General features: G+C 35.4%; 1 protein-coding gene, 1 long non-coding RNA gene and 1 other non-coding gene across 3 annotated transcripts; all 3 read left to right on the forward strand.

Moving 5' to 3' along the window:
• The first annotated feature begins 201 nt into the window (after window positions 1-201).
• On the forward strand, window positions 202-308 carry LOC130468217 (small nucleolar RNA R71). The gene has a single exon (XR_008928636.1). It is a non-coding gene; the product is annotated as a small nucleolar RNA R71 (small nucleolar RNA).
• A 1556-nt stretch (window positions 309-1864) lies between these two features.
• On the forward strand, window positions 1865-4277 carry LOC130467125 (uncharacterized). The gene is made up of 2 exons (XM_056835574.1): window positions 1865-3901; window positions 3988-4277. Exons 1-2 carry the CDS (start codon window positions 3332-3334, stop codon window positions 4201-4203), a joined length of 786 nt encoding a protein of 261 aa, XP_056691552.1. The 5' UTR covers window positions 1865-3331; the 3' UTR covers window positions 4204-4277.
• Window positions 4278-8491: 4214 nt separating this feature from the next.
• Window positions 8492-9877, forward strand: LOC130467126 (uncharacterized). The gene is made up of 3 exons (XR_008927286.1): window positions 8492-8957; window positions 9062-9317; window positions 9826-9877. It is a non-coding gene; the product is annotated as an uncharacterized lncRNA (long non-coding RNA).
• The last annotated feature ends 622 nt before the right edge of the window (window positions 9878-10499 follow it).

Below are 10499 nucleotides of genomic sequence, written 5' to 3' on the forward strand. Positions count from 1 at the left end.
TTTAAATCATGCTTACCACCCCTGTTAGATAGACCTCTAGGATTTCCATACTGGGCATTGTGAATGGATATCTCCTCAATCACCTCCATAGCTCTAGGCACCTCAAGTTGCATGAACCTCCCACTGGCAGCTGAATCCAACAAACATCTAGACTCATTGCCCAGACCATTATAAAACTGCTGAATCAAGAACCAATCTTCCAAACCATGGTGCGGGCATTCTCTTTGCAAATCCTTGAATCTCTCCCAAACCTCGAACAAACTCTCATCCGCTTGTTGTGAGATACCTAATATCTGACCCCTCAGACGAGCCGTTTTCTCAGGTGGAAAATATTTAACATAAAAAGCAAGAGCCAAGGATTCCCAATTATTGATTTTCAAAGCCGCCCGATTCAACCCATTAATCCACAGTTTAGCTTTCCCACTCAAAGAGAACGAGAAAAGTATCTCCATAGTCTGCTCCGGAGTCAATCCCTTTTTCTTGATGGTGGAGCAATATTGGATAAAGGACTGAATGTGAAGATTCGGATCTTCACTTGGTTCCCCACCGTACTGGCGTCTCTCGATCATGTTAATCAATGCAGGCTCAATCTTGAAGGTCTCAGCTGCAATAGAAGGCATGATCGCCTTTGGTAGCACGGACAGACTTGGTTTAGAATAGTGCGTAAGCCGTGGGGCAGGTGGCGGTATCAGATTTTCGTCACCCATCTCTATCTCTGAAACTGAATCTGTATCTGAAGGAAAAAGATCGCCAATATTATGATCAGAATCAGAGTAATTCCCACACTGTGCAATGAAAGTTCTTCGTCTACGAAAGGTTCTTTCGGGCTCAGGATCGAATGGAGTAAGATTACTAGTACCTACGGTCCTGGGCATAGACAAAGACTACAAAACAATGTGAGATCCGGTCTCAAGGAACGTGAGTTCCTTGAGTAGTAACAAACAATAATCTAGGATAAGCAATCAACAACAGAAAATAAAACCGTTTCCCCGGCAACGGCGCCAAAATTTGACAGGCTAAATCGCACTCCTGTCAAAGATAAACCTAACGTTCACCAACTAAAAATATAGCAAGGGAAGCAAGGATCGTATCCACAGGGAAACAATGTTCTTTCTACTATTAATCGGCAATTCTAGACTATTGGGAAACAAGAATATAGGTTGATTTGTATAATGAAACTAGGACGATAATAAAGTAGGGAAAAATCAGATATTAAAAGGTCTAGGGCATAGGTTCACCGATGAACAACATTCCAGGATGACAACAATCGATAATAATCAATAAAACAGTTAATTAGACTAGCATGCTCTCTCGAATCGATACTAATCATAGACTTAGAATTAACGGGCTCTCGCTACGTATTAATCCCAATTCTACCTATTGAAACAAGCCTAAACATCAAATTGCATCTCTCGAATCTTAATTTGATATTGCGAAACTAATACAATCAAACCTGCGCAAATCTAATTGCAAAGTAGATAAGGGCAATCAATAGGAATTAACCGCTAAACCAACAATCAACAACAATTAATCATCCTTTCACATTCGTTCATGGATTCCCAAAACCCTAGAAAATCAACTACTCACACATATTTAAATTAAACCAAATAAACATATTAAATAAAATCATGATTGAAATTGAATAATAGAATCAGAAATAAAGTAATACCTAAACGAAGAACGAAGAATTAGCTGAAAGATTGAAGCTTTAAATTAATAAAAGTTGAGTAATTGGAAAATAAAAATTCAAGTTTTAAACTAAGGAATAATAATACGAAATTCGGAGAGAAGAGAGTACTAAAAAAAACACTAAATATATATATATAAGCCTCCCCTTAATCCTACGGAGTAACTAAGCAAAAGAAGACGCAAAGGGGCCGAAACCGGGCACCCCGGTTTCCAGAAACCGGCTGGTTTTCGGCCCAGTCAGGTGTCTCAAAAGTAGCAGGTAGCGAAAACCGGGGCCACAGGTTTCTCCAAACCTGTCGGTTTCGCACTTAAGATAGATTTCCTTCAATTCTCAAAACCTACCGGTTTCCGAAAACCGGGGCCACAGGTTTCGAGCTCAGTTTGACGCAATTGCCTTGAGTTTGAACTTGAGGCCTAGGCCCAACTCCTTTGGGCCAAGTTTGACGCTCGTGGCCCCTTTGAAGCTAGCTAGATCATCCCGCAATGCTCCGGGATCCGTGTAGTCATCCAAGAGTGATAAGAAACAGGCCTCCAAAGATCAATTATCATCAAAAACAGCACTGCAACTAACAGACACTACACCACACACATTAGCACTAAAATAGGCTCCGAAGAGCTCAAATGAGATGAAAAGTGCATACGGGACGGGGGTAAAAACTATATAAAATATGAGTGTATCATGTTGCTAGAGTAACTTAATATGTTTGTCTCATAAATATATTACTTTCAATTGTTAATGTTTAACGGTTTGTCTCATCTATTAGGTATCGTATGCCTTTTGCACCTTTTGTTGGTGTCAACAACCATGGCAAGTCAGTTGTGTTTGCATCAGCGCTAATTTCTCATGAAGAACACAAGACGTTTGTTTGGGTTTTTGAGGAATGGTTAAAGTGCATGGGCAAGCCTCCCTCCGGCATTCTAACAGATCAAGATAAGGCAATATGTAAAGCAATCTCCATAGTTTTTCCTGGTGTCCCCCATAGGCTGTGTCTGGGGCACATGCTTCAAAATGCATCTCAGAATCTTGGCAAACGTGGTGATTGGAAGGCCATTGATGTACTTATAAGAATATTTGTTCATGATATGCTTGACCCTGATGAGTTCGATGAAGCTTGGTGTCTTATTATGGACAAACACAGTCTTAGGGAAACTGGTTGGATGAAGGAAGAATTTGATAACCGACGGCAATGGGCTCCTGCGTATAATAGAGGCACTTTTTGGGCTTGGAATGTCATTTACACAAAGAAGTGAAGGTATGAATAGATATTTCAAACTTCACGTAGACTTAGAATGTGGTTTACTTATGTTTATTAAAAATTATGAGTTCTGCATGAAAATTAAGGTTGAGGAAGAAAAGGAAGATAACTTTGATACCAAAGACAAGCCTCCTCAGCTTGATGTTGACAAGAGTGTCTTAGCTGAATATGTTTTCCATAAGGTGTACACCAATGAGATGTTTGAGGAGGTTGTTTTTTAGCGTAAAGGTTTAACCCACACCAATGTGTCAAAAACGTCTTCACTTGGGTCAGTTGTGTTCTATAGGGCACATGAGAAACTAACTTCCCCACATTGGAGGAGAAGGTACAAAAGCTACAACGTTAAAGTAGATAAGGTGAAGGGTGAATTAAGTTGTTCTTGTCAGATGTTTGAGTTTAGAGGCATATTGTGTAGACACATAATGAAGGCCATGGATGTTGAGGATTTTCAATTCATACCTGAAAAATATATTCTCAATAATTGGAAGAAGGAAGTTAGGGCATATGAAAACATTAGAGTTTCATACTATGATCCCGAAGAATCTACACGTCTTGCAAAGGCTAAAGAACTTTCACAAAGACATAATTACCTAAAATCATTAGCTATGAATAATGAGGTTGCATACAATCTTTACACGGAAGCAACTAACACCGTTAGACTTAAAATGGAGGATGCGGTCAATATACGAAAAACGGGTGACCAAGGTGATACATCTATTAATTGGTGGGATCCCGATGCGCGCAATGTTTTTGGCCGTCGTAGGCTACGACCAAGAGAATACAATGAACGTGCTCTTACGAGGGATGTTGAACCCGTTGGAGATGATGTGATAAAAACCCTTATCGATAAGCGTTATGCGGGTAGGGCAAAGACGTCACGAGTATCAATTTATGATAAAGGTGGTTCTTCGAAGAATAAGAAATCCTTAACACTAGCGGAAATTGCATCCAATGAGGTATGAAATTATTAACGTGTCTTCGTGAACTAGTAATGAAGTTATTCATTATTATTTGATTAATAAAAAATTTCTGTTCATTGTAGGAACTCGTTAGGTCAACGTTTGGTCACATTCCGACTTATCGTTTTAGACAAGAGAACGCAAATAATGTGAACGACCCACACTTGGATTTGTCATACAATGGTACGATATTGGAAGACATTCCGGAAAGTTCTCACGTTAATTTGTCTGAAGATATATCTCAAGCATTTGATTATGAAACGTTTGAGTGGCGTACAAGACAGGGTGGGATGATTTGATGTACCTGAATTTTTTTAGAATTTTTATGGATTGTATTATGTGTAATATTAGTAACAAATTATTAATTTTGTGATCGAGATCTGCTTGAATGGAATGATTGTTTTTTCGTAGTCATAATTTTATGTTGTCCTAATTTTAAAGTTATTTAAATTTGTGAATTTATTATATTCTCGAATTTTTTATAAAAAAATATATAATGTTTCAACTATTGTGGACAAAAAAAAAAGATTAGAAAAGGGAGTGACTTGCTTGTAGCCGAACTTGAACCACGGACCCCAGGGACATGCATTGCTCCATTTTCGTGTATTAACCATTGTGACTTGAGGCCAAAGCCAGTGGTGGATTTCGGCAATAATTATATTTTAAGGTTAAGTGAGGATTTAGTATACACAATAAATTAAGTTGAATATTTATACAAATATATGTTATAATCTAAATACTGAAAACAATCACACCTAGTTTTGGGATAAAAAAAATTCACATACGTAATGTAATTGGTTACATTAATGTAACACTGATATTCTATAATTTATTATGTTCATATCATATGTGTATAAATGTCAAAAACAAATTTGATATGTATTCTGCGCTGCACTCTAAGTCCATATAGCATGCAATTCTCTAATTTCAAAACAACCTTGAAAACCAATAGTTTGACATTGTATCCCCCCCTACATGGTGTAATATAAATAAAGGAGTTGATGTTGGTAATACCACACTACTAAGGTCATTTATTTTCCTATCCTAGAAAAGGTCCCAGAGAACATAAACTTCATTATTACATAGTAAAAAAATAGCTACTAGGTGCAATTCAATCGACGATGTTTTAAGAGGCGGGTTAAAAACTAGTGAGGTAACAAAAGTCTGTGGTGAAAATGCTACCGGGAAAACAAAACTTTGTCTTCAAGCAAGCTTATCATGTAAATTACCACCGTCGATGGGAGGGTTATTTGCCTTGTGTATTTATATACACTCTATTGGTCCATTTTCTATTCGTCGGTTAATTGGTCTAATACCTTTCATTTTAGAGTCTCAACAACAAATCTCTCACAACCCAAGCGATCACATAACTACGAAGCAGGTTCGATCACCTTTTGAGCTACCGGATTTTCTTGACTGGGTTGTCAAGCTTATAAAACAATCACACAACACATGTCGTCATATTAGGTTAATTGTGATTGATTCTATAGCAAATATATTCACAAGCCACTTTGACAACAGCGCTGATGGAGTGGAATCTAGGAATGAACTCTTACGTGCAATTGGATATGGTTTGCATTCAATTGTCGTTACGTACAACGTTGTTGTACTTGTTAATAATGTGGTGGATGTGTTTCCAAGTGATCGTGATTCGGCTACTAATTTTATGATGTCTTATGGAAGGAAGGTCTGCCCCGCTTTGGGTGTTGCATGTACTCGGAACATAACAACACGTCTATTTATGTCCAAAAGTTTTAATTCGGTTACGCATATAATGTCCAGGTCATTATATGTTTTGTTTTCTTCATCTTTAGAATTAGGTCATGTAATTTTGCCATAACAGAAAATGGTGTTACTACGACGTAGTAGTTGGATTTTGTGCGCACGTAAAAAGTGTCATTTGTGATGGTTGTATGTCATGTGCAAGATCATCTTTTGAAAGAAACTTGATCGCTAGGGACAACCTAGTACTCGAAGAAAAAAATCGGGTACTTGAAGATAACAACAAATGCCTGAAAGATCAAATTAAAAAGGCCCGTATAACTGAAATAAAAATGTACAAGATGACATTCTTATTATCTTTTTTTTTCCTGATAATTTCGCTTAGGATTTGGGAGAGTAATGGGCAATAAAATGTACTAGACTACGATCATATGTACCATTCACGTTTCATTTGTCAAGATGTACTACATATGATGATTTAATTAAAAAAAAGGAAATTGTTTGAGTTTAGAAATAAAACGGAAATTGTTTGAATTCATATACATACTGCATTTACAGGCATGCAATATATTATTAGTTTTTGAATGAAATCAATTTTTCACAGCACTTACAATTTTTTTGTAGTCCAATAATGCAATCCATTTTTTGGCTTTATTGGGTACTCAAAAACGTGGATTTACTAAAAAATGTACAAATATTAAAACACATTAAAAAGCATTAAAAAAATAATAAAAAAAATAAAAAAAGGACATTGATTCTTTACCAAGTTTCCATGATGAAATCTAACCTCAATCATTCATTTTTTAAAATAATAGGTACACGAATAACTTTTCATTCTTGAGATTATATTAACGAACAACTATCATATATTTATGCTTATAAACTCAAAATATATTATTCCATTCACTTGGATGAAAGTCAAAAAGCGAACTACTTATCAGATTAGGGTTTACTAGGGTAATTAGGATTTTGTTTAAATTTCATTTTAATAGGATTTTCATTGGAAAATAAACATTACCTAACGGAGACCAGTGCATTTTTTGTGTTTCAAGTTTCTGCTTTACTTTGGATGATTGTGAATTATGAAGCACAAAATAATCGCCAAAATAATGCCTCACTTTAGTTGTTTTCAAGATAAAATTAAGTTTTCAGAAAAACTTGAACTACATTTTATTTAACATGCCATGCCACTTCATATTCTTAAAAAACCAAAAATAAAGCAAAACAAAAATAAAAGGTAATGATGAAAGAATCTTTCGCGAATATCAAGGAAAATAACTTTACAATAACATTAAGAAAGTTAACCACAAAAAATAAATGATTTTGGCATTTCATACATGATTAAATCATCTTTATTTTTAAATAATTTATATGAAAGTCATTTAAATTAAATTACATAAACAAAACAAAAAAAAAACGGTCCAGGGGGGAGTGAGTTAAGTCAACAAAACAATCACATCACCCTTTTTCCCAACAAGCCTACTAATATAGGCCTTAGTTGTGTCACTCAACATGCAAAAAAAAAAACCTTAAATGATACTATTCACTTCTATAAATCAGATTAAAAGGAGCTTCTTCAACACACCACTTCAAATTCCCCTTTTGAAAATTCGTCACATGATTGGGATTAATGTTCAAGAAATCATGCAGCATTACCAGACTTTTACTAAAGTTAAGTATAAGGATTCAACCTCCTTAACCATATCGGGACACCATATCCTCCACGATTCTTATGGGTAACTAGCTCTTTTCAACTTCAGATAGATCCTGCTTGGACGAATAAAAACTATCTAGTTGGAATAGGCTGACCCCTTTCAACAACGACAAGTTGATGTTAAGGTTCCAGAGATGGAAGCTCGTGGAGAATGGCTAAATCTAGCGCACATGTTGATGCATTGACATGCTTATATGAAATGGTGTGGGCTGTGGCCCGACTTATTAACTCAATTTCCATATTTACAGACTCACCGACCATGATTACGAACTTGCAGAATAAAGGAATGTCTGACATTATGCAACAACGGAAGTTGGCCAACATTCGCCGAAAAGGTAAACATTTTACAAGTTGTGTCATTTACAAGGTGGATCGTAATCAGGTTCACATGATTTAGCAAAATCTGCAAAACTTTTAAAATTCGTCAACAACACTATTTCTTGGAATCATATTAGATTCCGTTTCTGTTACTTAGTTTTTTAACATTTTTTCAGGAAAATTTTAATTTCCTTGTATTATTACTTACTAGTTTTGAAGCCCGTGCGATGCACGGGTTTCGTTTTATTTTTTCTTTTTAGTAACGGTTTTGTATTTATCTTTTCCTCTACGTCTAATTCCGCCACATTACAATGAAACACTTTCGCTAGCTAGGCTCTAAGATGGGAAATGTAAACACCCACAAAAATGGAAACAAAGTCAACCAAACCCACGTCAATTGCAAGAATAATTAATTAGCTTATTTAGTGTACCATATATATGAACTATACCTCCATATGTCTTTCAGTTTACGAACCTCCGGAACATCAAGATTTATTTATATCTTGGTTGACGGTGAAGTGGTTAGATTAATTTTTCCTGTATAAAAAAAAATAAAAATAAAAAAAAAAAAATGGTTCATAAAACAATTTTTAAGAAATACATGAGACATAATATGTGATACCATTACCTAAAAATTGTTTTACCATGGTAGAGGTAACAACTATAGCAAAAGGCTTAGTGGAATCACCAAGTTGGGTTTTTTTGTTGCGAATTAGTTAACTCTTTAGAATAAGAAAAAAAACTAAATAATAATAACACCATAAATAATATATTTAATTAACTCTTTAGAATAAGAAAAAAAATGTGTACCACTGGTCTTCTGTAATCCCCCGTAATTTTATAAATCTTTTAATATATTTCAACGTATAGTTAATTATATTTAAATAGATTTTACGAATTTTAGAAATAAAAAGGTAATTAACGAATATTTATTTTTATACGTTTTAAATATTTCAACGATTTATGAAATTAAAATGATTTTAGAATTTTATGTTGAAAAGAAATCGAATTACGAAACGGATTGAATTTAGAAAACGATCCTAATCGATTTTGGATTGAAATCCTAAAACTAAATCCTAATTCTAGCCCAATTGACAAAGCCCAAATAATAAGACCCAAAACACTTTACTCCTTCCTTCTCTTTCAATATTACGTAAAAACAAAAAAAAAACAAACAAACCAACCATCTCCTTCAAACTCACGTAAACCCAAACCCTCAAAACTTGCTCCTCTCTTTGCAGCCGTCGCCGTCAACCACCGCCGGACTAACGTCGCTGCACCACTCTCCCATCACCGCCGGTACACCTCCTCTCTCCTCTCGTCGTTATCTTCCCTTTCGTTTTTATTTTCTTGCGTTCGTTTTATATCCTCCTCATCTCGTTTCTGTTTTCTTGAACCAACAGTAGCCGCCGCGTGCACAGCCGCGACCACCAGGCCAACCACAACCATCACCTTCATCGTCGTCGCTGCCCTGCTCAGCCGACACCCTCTTCTCTCTCATCCTTCGCGTGGAAATCCTCCATTTCCCTGCTTGTTCTTGCGTAAGTCAGCCGCACCACCAGTCGGCCACCGACGTCGCCAACCTGATCTCGCATTGCCACCGTGCCGCCCTGCCGCAGCACCACCTCCGGCCAGCCAGCCTTATCTCCCTCACTTTTGGTTATTTCTCAAACCCTTAAAACTATTAATGTTTTAATTTATATTTTATTAATATAATTCATGTTTTTCTTGAATTAAATTATAGATTTTATGAGTCAATTATGAAATTCAGATTTTATGTTTGCATAATTAAATTATTAATTTTCAGATTATATAATTGAATTGAAATAAGAATTTTAATTATTAAAGCATGAATTTTTAAGGTTTTAATAGTTTTAAAATCATAGTAGGATGATTATAAATTATGAAAGTTATTATTTTTATGATTTTAAGCATGTTGGACATATTTTGGAGTAGTTTGAAACTATTTTATATTTGTAAATTGCGTGTTATATTGGAATTTGTGATAATTCGTGATCGTTAGTGAAGTAATCACTATGCTAGGGGATTTAGTAGTTAAGTTCGGATGTTGAGGAAAGTTCTAAATATGTTTAGGATGTATTTAGAATGCTTGTTTATGGCTGCGAATTATTAGAAGTTGATTGGGAATCTTTATTGGTTGTTTTAGGCGGAGAATTCTCTGTAGGCGACTTTTGAAAGTGTTAAAGTGGTCTATCAGTTTGTTTACACAAGGTACGTACATACCTGTGTGCTTGGAATGTGTGCTAATTGTTGAAACCATGTTGAATTCATTGTTGAACTTGGCTATGTTGATAGTATTGTTGAACTTGGTGATGTTGATATTATTGACGAACTTAGTCAGGTTGAAATTGCATGTTTAATACTGTTGCATGGACATATTGAACTTATATTGCATTATGAGAATTATAACATGTTAGTATGGATGATTGATGCAAACATGTTTGATTGGGAACACTAGATTACTTTGTATATATTGATTCAGATCAGTTGATTGTTGTTCCCTTTTAGCTTTTCACTACTTTATGAGGGTCGAGGACCTTGTTTAGTAAGTTGAAACCTTATACCCATATAGAGGGGTTAATCAGTATTAAAGGAAAGGTTGGATTTAATTGGAATGAGTCTTGTTTGATCCATTTATGATACTTACTTAATTCCAAGATAAAAACAGTTGTGAATACATGTGGTTTGTATGCCTTATGTGATTTTTGAGTCATAATAGGGTTTCAATTTGTAAATCATGTAAAGTGAAACTGAGTAGCAATAGCTTTAGACTGTGCACGTCTAAAGTGACGGACAAACAGGAGTTGGGGTTCATGGTGG

The sequence above is a fragment of the Spinacia oleracea genome, chromosome 2 (assembly GCF_020520425.1).
Source record: "Spinacia oleracea cultivar Varoflay chromosome 2, BTI_SOV_V1, whole genome shotgun sequence".
Classification (NCBI taxonomy): Eukaryota; Viridiplantae; Streptophyta; class Magnoliopsida; order Caryophyllales; family Amaranthaceae; genus Spinacia; species Spinacia oleracea.